The sequence below is a fragment of the Armigeres subalbatus genome, chromosome 3, assembly GCF_024139115.2.
Source record: "Armigeres subalbatus isolate Guangzhou_Male chromosome 3, GZ_Asu_2, whole genome shotgun sequence".
NCBI classification, from domain to species: Eukaryota; Metazoa; Arthropoda; class Insecta; order Diptera; family Culicidae; genus Armigeres; species Armigeres subalbatus.
The window spans coordinates 213,162,609-213,183,273 of NC_085141.1; the positions used below are offsets into that span (position 1 = coordinate 213,162,609).

The 20,665-nt window shown below is 40.9% G+C and overlaps 1 protein-coding gene across 1 annotated transcript; it reads left to right on the forward strand.

The window, feature by feature from the left end:
* Window positions 1–8,842: 8,842 nt before the first annotated feature.
* LOC134219352 (jerky protein homolog-like) lies at window positions 8,843–11,041 on the forward strand. The gene is made up of 3 exons (XM_062698070.1): window positions 8,843–8,910; window positions 9,019–10,527; window positions 10,581–11,041. Exons 2-3 carry the CDS (start codon window positions 9,030–9,032, stop codon window positions 11,039–11,041), a joined length of 1,959 nt encoding a protein of 652 aa, XP_062554054.1. The 5' UTR covers window positions 8,843–8,910; window positions 9,019–9,029.
* Window positions 11,042–20,665: the final 9,624 nt, after the last annotated feature.

Consider the following 20,665-nt stretch of genomic DNA (forward strand, 5'->3'; position numbering starts at 1 on the left):
CAAATTAACACCTATTGAAGGTGAGCTGGCTTCTAAAGAGATGCTATTATCTGTTTCACTAGTAACAAAAGATACAATTTTTACAATTAGCTTTAGAATTACACCGTACTATCACTTGTAACTAACCGTACTATTAGCTTTTAAGTCTCTCACAGGAACTTTTTAGCATCTGTTTTTTTGTTTAGCACTAATTCACTTCATATGCATGCAAGTTTTCTTAAGTTTTATCCTTTTAACAAAGTTTTAAATGATCACAGCGGCGCGCACTACAACTGCCTTCGTAGTTCGACAGAAAAGAAACCCCGACTCCCTCTCGACGGTCTATTTACCTGAGTTTTTTTTAATCTTTCTTTTGGTCTTATTTCGTTTTCTCTTCTATGCCTCTTACGAAAAACTGAAGAGTCATTCTTCACATCTTCGTAAATGTTGGCAGCACTTCCGCGCAGGGTATTGATTAGGTCAACACCGTTACGGGTGGTTGTCCAGACTCAAACCGCAGAAAGTACAGTGTGGGTGGGGATGAATGAAACAAGGGCTATGCCTTTCACGATAATGCCGAATCTTTTTATTTCGGACAGCTGGGATCGCCACCAGTAAGGCTGTCCTACTACTTTCATTAGGGACGGACTGGGCGTTTGGTTCTTACTGGCGTGGGGGACGAGACATGGGGATGCTTGTGGAGGAGCCAACAAGCTACAAAATTGGGACCAACGGTTACAGTCCTTCCCCGCAGCCTTATTGTAGACAGGGCTGCGAAATGGTAATTGACATCTGGGAAGGAGCGACCTACTCAGCACTGGTCCTCACAAGTTCCAATCGCACGCTTCCACGGGTCTTCCGATGACAATTGACCGCCAGCTAAGGGTTGCGTACTTAGCTCTGGTAGTGCAGCCTGGGCACTGTTGTCCTTCTGACATCAGCTAGAGTGAGTGGGTGCGACCAACGTCCCTAACCCCTAATCCCAAGGCGTCAAGCGACCCGTGCCGAGGGGATGCATGGCCAGGGGGGTGAAATAATAAGCTAGGCCTTTAACGGAGCCTGTGGGGTACCTGGGCACCCTCCACAGTAATTGTCCCTTACCGCGTCATGCTGGGCTCTGGCGTGGTGGACCTCTTTCCCCGAGCAACTCGTGGGACCAAAATGGAAAACCAAGTCAATTCTTCAATTAGTGGTAGTAGTGTAGGCGACAACCCCTTCGCAAGAGGTGGGTTGTTCAGGTCTCCGCCTAGGAGGCCAGAGGCAATAGTCGGCAGCTCAGTGCGCAGCGCCAGCGTGGGTCACTCAACCTTCCTCTCGGCTATAAAAACGCCGGTAAGGGTTATTGACGGCCCATGGCTTGTGGAGGCGATGAACCGCAAATGCGATGGGCTTTCGGCCTTCGAGGTGGCGACGGAATAGCTGAACGCCATCATCGACTTTGCGTCATCGAAGCATAATATCAGCAAGGACCTCAAGAGGAGCTTGCAGAAACTTCGAAAGTCGATGCTGGACGCCAAGCTGGAGAGGGCGGTCGGGACTGCCAAGTGTAAACCCGTGAAATCGGTGGAGTCGAGGTCTACCCAGACTGAGGCCCAAGGATTCGCGGACTCGGGCAAGGTCGAATCGACCGAAGGCGTGCCAGCGAAGACGGTGGTGCCAAAGTCTACCCAGACTGAGGATCAAGTATTTGCGGGTACGTCGGGGGTGACTGCTCCAACGGAGCAGACACAAAAACGGGGGAGACAGTCTCCAGGGGATGAGCTCCCTGGGGGCCGCTCCAAAACGCGGAGGGTTACTACCCCGAACAAGGGTAGTGGGGCTGGGAAGCTGAACCCCGGTCAGGTACCTCCAAAACCGGGGGAGGAAGGACCTGGAGAGGTCCGTCTACTCAGGAAAGACGGTGATAAGGGGTTACGGCAGGCTGAAAGTTCTCAGCCCCACCAGACAAGGGAAATAGAGGGGGGTGACGCCTCCTGGACCCTGGTCAAGAACAAGAGGAAACCGAAGACGTCAAGGGCCGAAAAGAAGGCCCAGGCGAATGAGGGTAGCAAAAAGTCTAGGGTAGGCGCCAATCCCTCCAGGGGCGATGCCCTAGTCATCACGGCGGACGAGGCTAAGTACTCGGATGTTTTGAAGGTGATGAGGAGTGACGTCAAGCTCGGTGAACTCGGCGCCGACGTACGTCGAATAAGACGTACCCGGATGGGCGAGATGATACTCGAGCTGAAGCGGGGCGTCTCGCAAAAGGGCGCCGCCTACAAGAAGTTGGCGGAGGAGGTCCTAGGCGAGACGGTCAAGGTGAGGGCACTCACGACGGAGGTGAATCTAAGGGTTAAAGACCTGGACGAGATCACTGAAGTCGAAGAGCTCGTCACGGCACTGCGGCGACAGTGTAAAGTGGAGACGACCACCGCAGCCGTTCGGCTACGGAAAGGTCCGGCAGGGACGCAGGTAGCATTGGTTCGGCTATCTGCAGCGGACGCCTCCAAGGTAGTCAAGTTAGGGAGCGTCAAGGTGGGATGGTCGGTATGCCCTGTGCGCATATACGAGCAACCCGAAGTTTGCTTCAAGTGCCTGGAACCGGGGCACAAGCAATGGGACTGCAAAGGCCCTGACAGAAGCAATCTCTGCCGACGCTGCGGATTGGAGGGACATAAGGCCCTCCCAACCCTCCCAATTGTTTGATTTGTTCCAGCAAAGCTGTGAACAGCAAGCACCCCATGGGGGGTTCGATGTGCCCGGCGTTTAAGCGTGCTGCAAAATCAAAGTGCAGGTAACGCAGCTGGCTTGCTCAGCCTCGCCCGAGTGTTTGGTGTGCGCAGGTTTAGAGGAAACGGCGGAACACGTGTTGTTCGTGTGCTCACGTTTCGCGCAATGCGTGACCACATGCTTGCCACATGTGGTCTGGACACTACCCCGGACAACCTAGTTCGGAGGATGTGTAAATATGAAGTTGGCTGGAACGCCGTTTTATCGGCTATCGCCCAAATCGTCTCGGAGCAACACAGAAGGTGGCGCGTGGACTCAAGGATGGCTAGTTCAGGCGCAAATAAGAGGTGGTCCAAGGGATCGGAGTCGGCTTCATGGGTCATACCGGTGGTCATGCTCTGTGGTCGAACTCGATCCTTTTATCGAACAAGTGGCCGCGCGAAGAACAACATGGTATCGTCGCTTTCGCGGCGTCGGTCAACCGGGCGGGTTCCGAGCCCGAGGACGGAAAGGGGTCCTCGTCAAGGCTGGGGTAGGCGTAGGCCTCGCGTCGGCAAGTCCCTCTGTGTGCTGGCGAATAGGCCCTATCGCAGAAAGGTCAATTTGGGGTGCACGCGGCATCATCATTCTTGATACCAGTCGTGCAGAGGGAAGCAGGCGCGAAGTCGACCCTTCCCACCTTCCGAGGACATAGGGCGTGGTAAGGCCACCTGGAAAGCCGGCAACGCGCTGGCACGATACCATGGTGTTCTTCTAGAAAAGCGAGTTACGATGTTCGGTGCTGCAAGGACACGCAGCTAACCTCGAGGGTGCGTTGTGCACTGGCCCCCTTTGAAGCATTACTTTCTGGTTGTACCGAAGGGACTATGGGCTTGGCGGCAATGGAAACGGTTTAGCGGGTCGGGAATGTAGTCCTGCCTCCCTCGGTGATCCCTAACCCCGCACTTCCTGGTCAACCCAGGATGTCTGTTGAGCAGATTCCCCCTCCATTGTTTAGGAAGAAAAAAAAAACATAGGTTGATACCGGAGATAGGTGGGGAAATCACTTTCCACCTGACCCAGGTCCTTACAGGCCATGGTTGCTTCAGACAGTATCTACACCGGTTCGGACACTCGGCCTCGTCCGAGTGTCCGATGGGCGCAGGTTTAGAGGAAACGGTGGAACACGTGTTGTTCGTGTACCCGCGTTTTCGCACAATGCGTGACCACATACTTGCCACATGTGGTCTGGACACTACCCCGGACAACCTACACTCTTAAAATAAATCGCCGAATTCGGTAAAATTTTACCGAAATCTCAACAGCAGAACTATTCGGTAAATAATTTTACTGATTTTCGGTGATTTTGACAGTTGGACAATAGAAAAAATTACAAAAAATCTGTAAAATAATTACCGAACAGTTCTGCTGTTGAGATTTCGGTAAAATTTACCGAATACTGTGAAATGAGTTAAGTGTGTTGTCTAGAGGATGTGTAAAGATGAAGTTGGCTGGAACGCCGTTTTATCGGCTATCGTCCAAATCGTCTCGGAGCAGAAGGTTGCGCGTGGACTCGAGGAATGGCTAGTTCAGGCGCAAATAAGAGGTGGTCCAAGGGTTTGGAGTCGGCTTCATGGGTCATACCGGTGCCCTGTGGTCAAACTCGATCCTTTTATCGAACAAGTGGCCCCGTGAAGAACATGGTATCGTCGCTTTCGCGTCGGTCAACAGGGCGGGTTCTGAGCCCGAGGACGGAAAGGGATCATTGTCAAGGCTGGGGCAGGCGTAGGCACCGCGCCGGCAAGTCCCTCTGTGGGTTGGTGAATAGACCCTATCGCAGAAAGGTCAATTTGGGGTGCACGCGGCATCATCATTCTTGTTACCAGTCGTGCAGAGGGAAGCAGGCGCGAAGTCGACCCTGCCCACCTTCCGAGGACATAGGGTGTGGTAAGGCCACCTGGAAAGCCGGCAATGCGCTGGCACGATACCATGGTGTTCTTCTAAAATAGCAAGTCACGATGTTCGATGCTGCAAGGACACACAGCTAACCTCGAGGGTGCGTTGTGCACTGCCCCCCTTTGAAGCATTACATTCTGGTTGTACCGAAGTGATGATGGGCTTGGCGGCAATGGAAACGGTTTAGCGGGTCGGGGATGTAGTCCTGCCTCCCTCGTTTGCTGTTGGAGGTGGTCTCTAACCCCGCACTTTCTGAACAACCCAGGATGTCTGTTGAGCAGATTTCCTCTCCATTGCTTAGGAAGAAGAAAAAACACAGACATCACCTCAACTCGTCGAGCTGAGTCGATCGGTATATAACACTATGGGTCTCCGGGCCTTCTATAAAAAGTTTGTTTCTGGAACGATCATATAGCCTTTATATATACTTAGTATACGAGAAAGGCAAAACTCGGAAGCCTTTGCGCAAGAGGGTCGGAAGCCTCCTTTCAAGAAGCTAGAACGCCTCCTTTCAAAAGGTTCGGAAGCCTTCTTTCAAGAGGCCTGGAAGCTTCGTTTTAAGCGGCCCGGAAGAATACTTTCAAGAGCCTCGGATGCCTCCCTTCAAGAGGCTCGGAATTCTTCTTTCAGGAGGCTTGAAAGCATACTTTCAAGAGGCTCAGAAGCGTCCTTTCAAGATGCAAAACTTTCTTTATAAGTGGCTCGAAAGCCGCCATTCAATAGACTGGAAAGCGTCTCTACAAGCGGCTGAGACTCCTATTATCAAGAGCTGCGGAAGCCTACTTTCAAGAGATTCAGAAGATCCTATCAAGAGACTCAGAAATCTCCCTTCACAGGGATCGGAATTATTCTCTCAAGATGCTTGCTACCTTCAAGAGGGGGTACCTCAATAAATGCAAAAGTTCGAAGGGGTACCTCTCAAGAAAAAGGTTTAGAACCGCTGCTATAGAGAATGATGCGCACGGGGGTCGTATTGAGATCATAACGATATATTTTCCTTCCCACAGTCAGTCAGCTTTTTTTCCTACAGTCAGTCAGTTATAAACCGAACAAATACAGGGTGTCGACTACCTAGAAAAACCTGGGAAGTCAGGGAATTTCACTTTGGACCTGGAATGTCAGGGAAAGTCAGGGAATTTTGATTGAGGTCAGGGAAAAAAATCACAAAACTGTAATTCATATTGATTTAAAAACAATTCAAGCTATGAAGCATATTTTATTGGCACGTCTACTTCGGGCATATTTCATGTTCCTCATGGTAATCTAATTTGCCTCTATTAATCTATTTTAGATCAATAACAGAGGTTGCTCAAATGGTCACTGTTCAGGCCTGATCCAAATAGCTTTTATGAAAAGTCCACCCTTATGATTTATTATTTAAATTTAATAAATCACATGAATAAAGAAAAAATGCATAGGGGAAAAGACGGCTTTGGCAGGTTTTGTTCTATTATTGGCAGGGGGGTTTTTGTCGACCGAATTTTATGAAATTTGGCCACAATATTCTTTGATATGTAACACTGAGGAAAAAGTCCATATCATGTTTATGTGTGAGCGATATAGATTTTTGCAACTGCTTCATAACAATACATTCTATGTGTGGGTTTTATAAAAAACTGTACAAACTGTATTACTCATAACCTGGGATTTATGATTATCTTCTATGTACCATATAAAGTTGGTTGATAATCATTATTAAATATACTTATAAAACGAAAAATAAAACAAATAGATGTTATGAAACGTTTAAATGTAATTCAATATTCTCGATTAAGTTGAAAACCGGAATGGGCGACAAGCGAAGCTGGATTTTTCTCGGAATCTGTACGTTTAACCCATCTTCACTATATAGTGTTGCGTTATATAACGCTGTGACAAATTGGATTATCACACCACTAGTTAAGCTAGGTACGGATGTACGGATTCCGAGAAATATACAACTTCGCTAGTCGTCTCAATTGGTATTATTTATAAAATGAATGTTATTTTTTTTTACTAAAAATGCGATTATAAATAATAGTCTTAACGGTTCTTAAAAGTTCGATAAAAATAAATTCAATCGTTCATAACATGAGTGGTTATGTGATGTAAATGCAAATTTTATCGAACTTCCAAGAAATACAAAAAATCTTCCTAATTATATTCCATCTTTATTGCACTATGCTATATTATCTGATCTAGGATTTTGCGAACATAAAATCATAAAACACAAGAGTTATAAAGGAAAATATTAAAATTGTTTTGAATTCTTCAAGTCAAATTACAGATTATTTCTCTTCATGAAATCCTTTTTGTTTTCAGGCAATATAAAAATCAGATTTTTTTCGAAATAGTTGTCGATTGTTAACATTGTAAACCATAATTGGAGGCCCGTCGATACCATCTATACCAAGAACATGGAATGCATCTGTTACATCCGATACAGAATAAGCCAAAAAATGTTCATCAAATCCTCCTATTTCCCATAGCCGACCTATTATGAACAATTCGTTCTTTGTTGTTATTAGTAGATCTACTATTTCGTATAAATTAATGGTTTCTAGCTCCGTTCTAGTTACAAACGTCTCAATCTTGTATGCGCATCCTTTAATACTGATTTCCTGAGCAGTTCTAACTTGTTTAATTTCAAATGGCAAAGGTAGTGATAATTTTTTGAAATACATTTGTGATACAAGATCACAGACGGAGGTTTTCCCGTCCAAAGTTGAATTGAAAAATGCCTTAGTATGCAAGTCATTCGTGAACTGCAGGGCAGCTTTCATACACAACGTGAAGCAAACATTCTTAAGCGATGACATAATGTGTGCATACTCATTAATGAATGTTTGGGCCAAATTTGAGCATAATCAGTCATAAAAAACCCCCTGCCAATAATAGAACAAAACCTGCCAAAGCCGTCATTACCCCTATTTAGTTTTAGTGGTTTTGTGTCAGAGTAATTTTTATTTTTTTTTGCAGTTTCTTCATTAGTGGCGTGCAAGTCATGTTCCCATCAAACAAAATAAGTTCTAAAAGTTCGGTCAAATATTCAATCACCAATCGAGAGAGTTATAAGTATAGACACTATAGACGAATCCAAGTAAAAATAAGAAGAAGACACTCGACGGTGTTAACTTTGACAGATCCTACAGCACAGCATAGGAAGATCATTTTAAAATGCTTATAATAAATTTTAGAGAAATTGTAATTAAAATCTGATTAATGTAGGGTACGGAAAAAGTTCTGAATTACATATTCGGAAGCTTATCTTAATTTTTTGAATATTTTCCAAAAATATATCTATCATACAGTTCGGAACTTTTTCCGTATCATACTTCAATCAGATTTTAATTACATTTTGTCTAGAATTTATTATAAGCATTTTAAAATGATCTTCCCATGCTGTGCTGTAGGATCTGTCAAAGTTAACACCGTCGTGTGTCTTCTTCTTATTTTTACTTGGATTCGTCTATAGGTTCCATAGACGAGCTGAGGCGAAGGTGAGTGTTGCCAAACGAACTGTCAGTGTAGCCAAACGAGCATGACGTCACTATTGCAATCCAAGCAACGGAGCGTGTGACGTCAAATTCACGTGGTACACTGTGAAAAAGTGTAAAAACACACTTAATCGAAATTACCCAACCGTTCCTGCGCTCGTCTATGGAACCTATAGTGTCTATAGTTATAAGCCCCAAACGCAATACAACACTGCCAAAAATATCTATATAAGATATATGTGTCGCCGTTATATATTTTTGCAATAGCTCCACCCTAATATAATCGATATAGAACCACACATAAACTAAATAATTGCTAATTCGAGACCACACATAAAGTTTATTTGGACATATATTTTATTAGTAGTTCGCGTGGAGAATGGTTATGTGTGCGCTGATATACATCATAAGTTAAATCTATGGATTTTTGCCAATAGATAGGGTAAAGTGCCCAATAGTGGACCCTCCAGCCATTTTTTTCATTATAACAGCACAATGTAAACATTTTGTTATGAAATTCCATCGAGAGAACCTACCTTACAGTCCTATGATTTGATTACATGCAATGGAAATGCCATAGAAAGTAAAATTAAATGATTTTTTACAATTCTATAAAAAATAAACACGAGAGTGTCCATTACAGTGCCCGTTCGATTATTGCAAAATATTTACATTGCATTTAACGAATGGCATTCGATAATTGCAACAACTGACAGATACCAAATCGAATGTCAAAAGAGCGAAGGGGCATATCAATGTTTATTTTTATCAGTGCCCATCAAAGTGGTTTCAACGAATCGACGGATTGCAGGTATGTAAATAATATATTGCATAATTCCCTAATGATTTACGATTTCTTAGGCTTAGATAGAAAAAATTGGTAAACGATCAGGAACAATAAGACGTTGTTCTCTTTCAGCTCAACCGAAAATGGATGCAAATAACAAACCATCCGACACTTCATTCGGAACAACGGCATCCGGAACAGCCTCAAATCATGTGTCCGGCGCAGCTTCGGCCCCAGCATCTGATTCGTCTCGCAGCTCAACCCCGGTTGTGCGTCCAGACTGGATAACAGAGACCGAGTCTAAAACATCATCCGAATCGGCGTTTTGCTCGTCATCTGAAACAGCATCCACTTTTGCAACAGAACTCGTATTTGCTTCAACTTCCGGATCAGTCGCTAGTTCGTCGTTTATTGCAACTTCCAGTTCCACGTCCGACCCGAAAGTAACCGCACCAATAGCCAGCGCAAGTTCCGCCGGGGGTTCCGGAACATCTGGTGCTGGTGTCAAACGGAAACATAATAGGAAAACGCTGGTAACGAAGCTGCAGATAATCGAAGAAGCGGAAAAAGGAGAACAATCGTTCGAAGTGATTGCGAAGAAATTCGGTGTGGCAACTTCATCAGTTTCCAGGTACGTAAAGAACAAAACCTCTATAAAGGGAACTGTAGAAAGGAATCGAGAGCATGGAGTGGAAGACCGCAAAACATTAAAAGAACAATGTTTTCCTTTGCTGGAGGAAGCTTTGTATGTCTGGGTTCTTCAAGAACGTGAACGGGATACGCTTGTGCCTCCAGACATATTGAAAGCGAAAGCAGAGTTGTTCTTTCAGGACTTCCAAAAATATGGAACTTACACTAATCGTAAATTTTTGGCTTCCGATGGATGGCTTCGTCGCTTCAGAAAGCGATATGGCTTGCGAGTGGTGAAGGCTGCAGGCGAAAAGGCGTCTGCTGATGTAGCTGCATATCATTCATTTAAGTCAGTTCTTCTGAACAAAATCTTGGAAATGGGCCTCTCTAAATCTCAGGTATATAATGCAGATGAATCTGCCATATTTGTTAAGATGATAACATCCCGCACGGTAGCGTTGTGGGATGAATGCCGCGCCTTTGGTAGAAAATTAAATAAAACCAGATTTACTTTTATGCCTTGTTGTAACATTGATGGCACAATGAAATTGAAGCTGATGTTTATTGGCACAGCAGCTAACCCAAGAGAGTTCTCCCAATATTCCATGAAGTCGCTGCCAGTGTCTTACTACCACTCAAAGAAAGCCTGGCAGACACGCAAACTATTTCGATCTTTCTTTCACGAAGAATTCGTCCCAGAAGTTCGTAAATTTTCCGCGGAACATAACCTTGAACCTAAGGCGTTATTGGTATTGGACAATTGTTCAGCTCACTTCGATGGGTGCGACGATTTACGAAGCGATGACGGACTAATACAGGTGATCTATTTGCCACCCAATGTTACCTCGGAATGCCAACCCATGGACCAGTCCATAATAAATGCAATTAAAGTAAGGTACAAGAGAAAACTTATGATGTACTTGATTCTGGAAAATGAGGATTTGCCATTTGAGCATAGATTGAAAAAGGTATCATTGCGGAAAAGCATCGACTGGCTGGCAGAAGCATGGAGTGAAATAACACCATCGAACACTCGTGGAAGAAACTTATCGACGAATTTCCAGAAGCACAATGGCAAGACGATTCTCTCGACCTGTACGATGAAAATTACTTGGAGGACATCAAAAGTCTGATAACATCAATTGATAAATTGGCGGAAACGGAAACTGATGACGATCAACTCCAGCGCTGGCTGACGGATAAGGTACGCGATTCTGATGGAAATCCAGCGTGGTATACTACTGAGTTTTTGGAAGATACTGAAATTGTGGAGTCTACAATAAGCAAGTTCAATAACACCCTGTATGAAGACGAGGAATGGCTTGATGATCCTGAAGATGAGACCATGGATGGGGACGTTAAAAATTCACCTACAAAAGAATCTCAGCAATTTAAGTTTCAAAAAGCTATCGATTCAATTGATTATTTGGTTGATTACATGAAAAATGATTCGAACGAAGTATGGCAACTGAAGGCAATGCGCACAAGACTCATTGAAAACGAATGGAAGAAACGAAATCTGTGATTTGTTCACCAAGAAAATGTTGTTGTTGTGATAATATCGAATGATTTCAATAAAAAGTGCAATGCGCTGTTTAATAAAAAATAACAGATGTCTCTATATTTCTTTAATTTAGGGGTCATGTTTGTATCGGAAAAGGTATATGTATAAGCTAACAATTGAAGTATAATAATAAGAATAATAATCAGCTAATAATTGAAGTAAAGTGTTAAAAGTTTACCTTGAATTTATTGCATTGCTCCAATTATTGCTTACAACATTACCGGAGATACAAAGCTGTTGGTATCCTTTATTAGTTGATTTTTGTATCTATTTTTGAAGGTTTTTGCAAATTTTCAGAGAAATAAAAAATGATGTTTTTTCAACTAGCAACAATTCTTGTATGCCATTGGAAAGCCCCCCGCTTAAAATGACGATAAAGTGACGGTTATCTGCTTTTTAATTGCAACACGTTGCAATAACCGAACTTGCAATTAAAAAGCGTTGCAATAATCGGTCTTGCAATAATCGAACGGGCACTGTATAGGAATATTTTGGGGGGTCCATGATATGGAAGAAGAACGTCCCGAAACGGAACATAAAAATCAAATGAAGTGTCGACTATAGGGAAGCAAATTCCTATTATGGACCCCCAGGGGGTCTACTATAGGGCGAATTCAGTCAGACTTTAAAATGTTAATTTCAACGAATAACGTCGTGTATTTGAGTGTTTTATGTATGTATCGTGAAGAGGAGATGCAGAACTTGGTATTAGATGTCAAGCAGAATTAATATTTTGAAAATTTCTACTCCTTATGACAAAAAGAGCAAAATTTCGCTACTAGGGGGTCCACTATTGGGCATTTTACCCTATGTGTGGATTTTTAGTAGTGAACGGAACGGCGACAGAAACGGCAAATTTGACAGAAAATATATGGGCTAACTGTCAAATTTTCCGTTTCCGTCGCCGTTCCGTTGTATTGCGTTTGGGGCTTTAGTCGTAATGTAATTATGTTGATGTGATTGTAGGAAATACGATACATCACAATTAATTTTAAATGCTGACTATATTGCAAGTATTCGACTCCAATGAAAAACCAATAATATCCCATTATCTTTTGATGTAAATTTATCACTTAAATGCATGAAAATTATCTAGTGGAAGCAATCGAAACTGAATCGAAAGGCCTAAATGGGCCATAGTTCAGAACCGTTCAACAAACAATCATCAAAAAATTTCAACTTGCAACCAAAAACTTAATATTTTAAGGCTTATTTCAAGAAAACGTCGAATACTACGATTGAAAGTGCCACAAACAAGATTCTGTAGATAAGGTTTAAAAACCATCTCATGAACTTCCATTTGATGATGGGCTTATAAAGACATTGGCACTTAGGTGGTCAAATTATTGAGCATGTTGAGAGAATTAAAGTGGATAAAAGCATAATATGGTCTACCGCATGTAAGCATGTTGCGTTGGTAAAACGTTACTCCATACTCCACAATCATGGCGCTCTCCTAGAAAATTTAAAGTCATTTTATATAAACAGACAGAATCAAGAAGATCACATCAATCAGACGGTTTCAAAACTTTTCAACAATCTTTGTATTATCTACAGAAGACAAAGACAATGCTACGTTCAATTATATTTGCAACCGTGAGATATTTGTTGTGAACTTTTCAAACTGCGACTATTTGCATATTTACTCTACAAGCGAAATTGTAGTCATGTTAACAGATGGCTATGTTTATCTCTAGACATTGCCTACTTATATTTTTTTAAACCAAAAACATTATTAAAAACCGGCAATGTTGCCTTTCTCGTACAACTAAGTTTTTCAGTATTACATTCGCTGCTTTGATTTTTTGTAGATTTATTAGAGTGATTTTGTATGTATAAAATAAGTTCATCACTAAACGTTACTTTTGATGTTAACAAAACAATTTTATCAGGAAATATTCTGGTTGATGTTTGAGAATTTTGTCCAGAAATTACTTCAGTGAGATACACTGGATTCTGTTTTCACACGATTTACATTTTCTCAATTTTTAATTCATCCTAAATGTTTAACGCATAATAATAACCATGTGATTTTTCTTTGAATTATTTAGTATTTTTTGAACATAATGCAAAGACTTTGGTGGCACTTTGAACGACCAAAATTACCAGCAAAAAATCGTCTTTTACCAAATTTACCAAATATTTTACCAAATTACCAAAATCACCAGCAAAAAACAGAATCCTGTGTACTTTGGAATGTCTTCTGAAAATAATTATAATTATTTCTTTCTCAAAATTTTCCAAATTACTTCAAAACTCTCTCTGAAAAATAAGAAATGTTCAGTAGTTTTTTTTTTTTTCAAAAAACTTAATAGATTGTATGGCATTTACTCAAATTAGAATGTATTTGTGGAGGGATTCATACAAAAAATATGCCAAGGAATCTTCAAACATTTTCCTCGAGTTCGCTTGTTGTAGTTGTTGAAAAAGTCTAACATCGAGTTGATAGTAATTGAACTTCCTGTAAAAAAAAACAATGCTGTAATTCCAAAACGATTGATCAACTTTGGAAGTTTTGGCAAATAACTAAAACTCGATAAAATAAATGGAATAGATGTAGCTCACCCTAGCATTTGAGGCTAGTTATGCCACTTCTTCTCCGAAGGACCTGAGCATATTCAAACCAAAATATTTAAAGTATCGCTGTGGTTATAATGTTTTCCTGGACTTATTGTAAGTTTTGAATGGATTTCTGTGAGATTGTGGGAATTCTTGAATATCTGTAAGATTGCAAGCAATAAATGATGATTATCAGAAATCCATACACCCCACAGAAAGTGAATAAGCATTCTTATTCCGTAAGTATGCTTCAGAGAAGGTTTTTTGGCGTTCCCGATAATACCCGCAAATCCGTAAGGATTTTTTTACGGAATTTAAAGGATTTCTAGAAGCTCCCACGATTGTTTGAAAAGAGTTCCAAAGTCTTGTCAAAAGATAAGATAGGTACAAGATTTCACATAAATTTCCAGAAAGAATATGAAATTTCATCGATTTGAAAAAGTAGCCTATTGTAAAAGTAGGTCTATTGCGATTCTAAAGAAATCGTGAGAATTCCCGAAGGTTGATGAGGTCAACAGAAAGTTTATAGCATTATTTGGAGACAATTTTGGAGAGATGTGTGTAATGCTAAATTATAATAACCTTTCGGGAGCTCTGCGCATTTACTAGAATCTTTGTGAACTACCAGAATTACCTACCATTTATTACAAAACCTTAAGGTGATTATACAATCAAGCCATGTGGTGAATTTTAAATTCATCACGGTTTTCTACTCCTATTATAAAAAGTTCAAATCTAGCGTAATAATTCTCGTACAATGCTGAAATTAAAGTCGATTGTTTAGCATAAGTAAGTAAACAATCTACCGATGTTTCATCCCCATGGGCGTTGTGGTTCTCTCAATTCGTGCTCTTGAAAAATCACTAGAAAAAGCACGTGGTTTCCAAGATGGCCGATTTGTGGCTTTGTTGTATAACCACCTTAATGTTCTGCTTCTACAAGTGAATAGGCTTCTAATAACTCAGGAACTCGTTTGGTCTTCAAGGATTTAAACATGCAGGGATTTTCATATGCTTAAGAATTTGAAAAAAATCATACCTGGAATTTTTCGAGAAATTACTGGAAAGTCAGGGAAAGTCAGGGAATTTTAATTTCAAATTTGAGTCGACACCCTGAAATAATGGAAGCTCAGCACGTACAAAAATATTTCCCAAGTAGTTAACATATAAAGTTGAATTCGTGTTTCCTTGTAGCCGACATTCAATACATAATAGCAGTCGATGTTGACAACAAGTGGTACTGATGCCATGTCCAAGTAACACTTTTGAATGAAGATGTTTGTTTCACAATGAATTAATTCAAGTACTAATTCAATAAATCATTAAAATAATCTAGCATAGAGTTTTGGTCATTTTGGAAAAAACAAGTTTTATGATAAATTCAGATTTGTATCAGTAGAAACTTGTGTGCACAATATTCAATTATAATAGATCTTTTCATTGTGATCCATTTTTTAATTGTATTTTAAACAATTTTGTGTCAAAACTTTATTTAAAAATTTCAATTCAATAATTCTGCCTATGCAGCGAAATTTTACATTTTCAAGTGTATTTTTATGTTTGAATTGAATTTTAATTCGGATTTACGTCCATTCATATGTGAAGCATTCTATTAAAGATCATATAACTTTTACATGGTAAAACATGATAAAATACAAAATGAGGGTGGCTCATATTGCCCCTACTGCCCCTATCCATAAAGATACAATCATGTCATTAGTCCATACAATGTTCACGAAATTGGTGTCCAGTTGTCTGCAATTTCTATTGTTTTAGTCAAGTTCTATTCCACTCCTCAATTGTCTCGACTTCCCTGGGCATAAAAGTATCATCGTGCTAGCCTCATGATATACGAATGCAAAATGGTAACCTGGCTTAGAAACCTCGCAGTCAATAACTGTGGAAGTGCTTAATGAACACTAAGCTGCGAGGCGGCTCTGTCCCAGTGTGGGGATGTAATGTCAATAAGATAGTTGATAAGCACATCATGTAAAATATGGGCTCGACTGGTTGCGTTGCGGAGAAGAAACGCCGCCTGGAAGAAGCGGAGTGCGAGGAGATGGAACAGCTGTGCCGTTCTCAAGAAACACGCAAGTTCTATCAGAAGCTCAACGCATCCCGCAAAAGCTTCGTGCCGCGAGCTGAAATGTGCAGGGATAAGGATGGGAGCATCTTGCCGGAGATTGAAAGGTGAAAGCAGCACTACGAGGAACATTTGAATGCCGCTGAGAGTACAGACAGTTAAAGTCAAGGCAGCGCAGGAGATGACTACGTCAGTTCAGCGGCCGATGGAAGCCAACCAGCCCCCACCTTGAGGGAAGTTAAGGATGCCATCCAACAGCTAAAGACTAATAAAGCAGCTGGTAAGGATGGTATTGGAGCTGAGCTCATCAAGATGGGCCCGGAAAAGCTAGCCACTTGCCTGCACAAACTGACAGTCAGAATCTGGGAATTTGATCAGCTACCGGAGGAGTGGAAGGAAGGCATATGCCTCATCTACAAGAAAGGCTACAAGCTGTAATGTGAGAACTTTCGAGCGATCACCAGCGATCATCTTCCGACGTCTATCACTATTAGTGTATGAGTTCGTGGGAAGTTATCAAGCCGGCTTCGTTGATAGCCGCTCGACAACGGACCAGATCTTTACTGTACGGCAAAATACTTAAAAAAATGCCGTGAAGACCAGGTCCCAACGCACCTACTGTTCGTTGATTTTAAGGCGCCATACGACAGTAGGGGAAGGTGGGTAGACTTGATCCCCGGGGAGACTTGATCACCCCCTGTTTTATCGAGAACTAAAGTAGTTTTGTTCTAGCGTATATTTTAGTATAGATCCTCTAGACAAATGAACTTTATGTGGTGAGTTATTTTTTGGATTGACAACCTTATTTATTCTGCAGGGCGGTTTGTATGTTTTGACCTTCCTAAAGATTTTTTTATTGGCCACGCAAAATTTGAATAACTTTTCATAACAATGACCAAATGCTTTCGTTTTTTCACAGCACAAAGCCATAAATGTGCTTAATGATTTGTACTGATGAAAATGTCAACATTCCATCAAAGTTTTTGGATATTTGGATTTAAAGTTATTACCTCAATATGGGGACATTTGATGCCCCATTAGTCACCCATACAAAAATTTGGCGAAAAAATAAAAAAAATATAAATCTCTTCACAGGCTTCTAATTTTTTGTAGATTTGACAGATTTGATGAAGGGCTGTCAGGAAAAATTATTTATTGCATAGATATCATAGAAATCGGATCAAGTCTCCCCAAATTTTAAAATTGCATGTGCTGTAGAATTCAATAACAAAAATCGTTCATATATACGCACTGCAATTCGAAAATTGCGCGTATTTTGAAGGAAAAATATTTAAAAAATCTGTGGACACTTTTCTAATTTTATCAAAGCAAGTTCTTGGAGAGGGATCAATTTCCCCCGAATATTTTAAAAGTAGATTTTTGACAGCACTCTAAAAAATCGATTGTGTATCAATAACAACAATAATTTAAGGACTGTCATACATCAGTAAAGTTTAATACTATATTTCTTAGAGCGTTTGTGTGGAAATCGCGTGTTTATTTATTTTTGGCTGTGATACATCGGAAATTAGAAAAGGGGATCAAGTCTACCCAGTCTCCCCTATAGACCGCGTAGAGCTATGGAAAATTATGGACGAGAACAGCTTCGCTGGGAAGCTTACCAGACTGATCAAAGCAACGGTCGATGGTGTGCAAAACTGTGTGCTAGAAGGTGTGTAACCGTTTAGTTACATATCTCTTTGGTTTAATTTCAATTTGTGTGTCTTGTTTCGAAACTGTTGTGTTTTTAGGAATATAAATTGTGTAGAATTAGTAGGATTAGACGAAAACAAAATGTTAATATAAAAATTGTTATTGTTAATGTTATGTTAATATAAAAATTGTTATAAATTTGTAATTTGAAAACTTGTAACGTGAAAATTGTAAAACCAAATAATGGGCAAGAAGGATTGAATGGGTAATGAGTATCTACTGTGGTAAAAGGGGGAGAAGGACATGTTGGTCAACATGGAAGGAGTGGATAAAGATAATGGAAGTATGGATGATTGGGCGGAAAAACTCGATGGAAAGGGAAAAGGTCTGCATTCCTCCTGGGGTAAAAATTATTGCTCATTTGCAAATTGGCGTTCGTGCAATTAAGTCGTGAGTGAGAGGGCCTTTGTAGTGCTTCAGTGAAATAAGGTGAAATAAGTGAAATAAGGTGAAAGTGAACGACATCTTGTGGCCCATATAGTTTGTTCAGGTAACTAATAATACCAGAAATGCCCTGAGGCAGACGTATAAAACCATTCCGGTCCTCAGGACCTTTTGTTCGATTATATAATCTGCTAGATTAGCGACCTCGCGCAGCACGATCGATCGATCGAGCGTTGCAGCTCGGTCTAATTCTTTATTCTTTATTATTTCTTAATTCAACGGACTAGTATTAGTCTAATTCAGCGGTTCTCAACCTTTTTCTTCAGAGGTACCCCTTCGTGTTTTTGTATTCATTGAGGTACCCCCTATTTTAATAAACGTAACTCATAAGATTATCTTGAGAGAGTGCTTTCGAACCTTTTGAGCATCTTGAAATGACGTTTCTGAACCTTTTGAAAGTAGGCTTCCAAGTCACATGAAAGGAATCTTTCGAGCCTCTTGGAAGGGGGCTTTGAGGATCTTGAAATGGCGTAACTGAGCCGTTTGAAAGTAGACTACCTGAAAAAAGAATCCCCAGCCACTCGAAAGGAAAATTCCGAGCCACTTAAAAGGGGGCTTCTTGAGCCTTCTTCAGCCTCTTGAAATGATAATTTGGGCATCTTGAAGTGACATTTCTGAGCCTTTCGAAAGTAGGCTTCCGAACCCATCCAAAGGAAGTTTTCGAGCCACTTGAAAGGGGCTCTCGAGTCTCTTGAAAATGAGCCTTTTGAAAGGAGGCTTCCGAGCCTCTTAAAAGGAGGCATCGAGCGTCTTCAAATGACGTTGCTGAGCCTTTTACAAATATGCTCCCAAGCTTCTCCAAGAAAGAATTCCGAGCCCCTCGAAAGGAAGTTTCCGAGCCACTTGAAAGGGGGTTTAAGAATCTCCTGAAAGTGGGCTTCTGAGCCTCTTGAAAAGGAGGCTTCTGAGCCTCCTGAAACTGGGTTTCCGACCCTTTTGAAAATGGGAGTTGGCTGAAAGAATTCGGAGCCACCTTCAAATTTAATATTTCAATTATTTTCCCTTGATGCTTCAAGGTTTCTGAACCTTCGGCTTTAATATTTTAGTTAAGGAGTATATTCTTAACAAATTTTTATAATTTTGTTTCGATTAAGTAGATTGTTTTTGAAGATTTTTTTTTATCTTCTGTACCCAAGCCCTTCATAGACATAGTGTTGGCTGTGGTGGATATGATTCGATGTTTTGATTTACTAATTGCTATGCATATTATGTACAATTCAAACTCTTGGAACATAAATTTATACAATTATTTAAACTTTACCAATAGTTTTTTATTGGAATTGTAATATGACCGCCATTACGCATTTTCTTCCGAGGTACCCCCTGGGGTCAGCGAAGGTACCCCCGGGGGTACATGTACCCCAGGTTGAGAACCGCTGGACTAATTGAGTAATTCTAATTCTAATAAAAATAAGCTTCACAAATTTGGCACTGGCAGTATCTAACATCACTAAACAGTTAAAATTACTCACAACTTCAAAACACAACATAAAATTAGACGCCTTGCTTTTCATTAAATATAATAAGAAAAACAACAATATAAGTGATCGATACAAAAATATAGCAAATTATCTATCATCTGGTTTCCAGGTAGGGGAACGGTTCGCCACTTCATCTCATAGCTCCTATTTCCATCCCATGCAAAACAAAGCAAAGGAAAGGAATTTGGTTTGTTTATTATTTTTGTGATTTTTTTCAGCAGTGAGCACGCATGTTGACAAAAAGAAGCGACGAATTTGGTGCCGTATTTATTTGTTTAGCGATGAGATGGATATATGTACAGTGAGATGGAGATCGGAACAGTTCCCCTACATTGTCTCTGCCTAAACTCACGAGATTTAACATTTCTTGGCCACGTAGACGGCATTATAGCAATTGATTTCCATTTCCGATTCAATACAATTTTGAATGAGATATAATCTAGAGAGCTGGTATCGACCCATCGCGGTACTAATTTCCTAATACTTTTGCATTCAGTATGACAGGCACCCAGACATCTAGATACCATCACTTGAACGTCGTCTTCAGAGACACTGCTTTCGATATTTGTAAGCAACAATGCGAAACTATCATTAGCACTATTTGATACTCTCGCCGAATCATCCAGAGCTGTTTGATCTGATGAACCAGATGTAAACGGATCACTACAAACGATTTGATTTGGAGTAGAGTGTTTCATAACAGTATCCAAGTTGCATTCTCCATTCGAAGAGAGCATAGACATTATTGAATCAACTTTTGCCTTGTGCTCAATAATGTCATCATGAAGTACGCATTTCGGACCCACAGATTTTTGAACGTTTGCGGTTGATACGTTTCTCTCCTTTTTCTCATTCCTCCACTGTCCACTGTCCTCCACTGTACGAACTCAGTAAAACAATCATTACACAACCAAAAGCTGTTTCTGTACGGCGGCGACACAGCAGCAAGTTGTTCTTTGTTCAACCCAACACAAGTGGCGTGGTAAACTTCGGCGCACGTTCCATTACAATAGATGTGAGGCTGTTCTTTCGTTATGACGGGTTGGTGGCACTTCCTGCAATCCATAGCGATCTTGAAGGAACTATATTTTCTAATAAGAAAATTATTTTGAGCTTTTTAGTGGAATGTCTTCACTTGTCATAAGACGAGTTAATACAATCCCATTGAATTCCACCACTTAATTGTATCTTGACAGATACGTATTTCGACCTCAAATATAAGGCCGTCTTTAGTGTCAAGTACGAGACACTGAAGACGGCCTTACATTTGAGGTCGAAATACGTATCTGTCAAGATACAATTAAGT

Coding starts and splice junctions, on each gene's coding strand:
- LOC134219352 (XM_062698070.1), top strand. CDS start 9,030: ATGGATGCAAATAACAAACCATCCGACACTTCATTCGGAACAACGGCA. Junction 10,528..10,580: donor CTGGCTGGCAGAAGCATGGA/GTGAAATAACAC, acceptor ACGAATTTCCAG/AAGCACAATGGCAAGACGAT.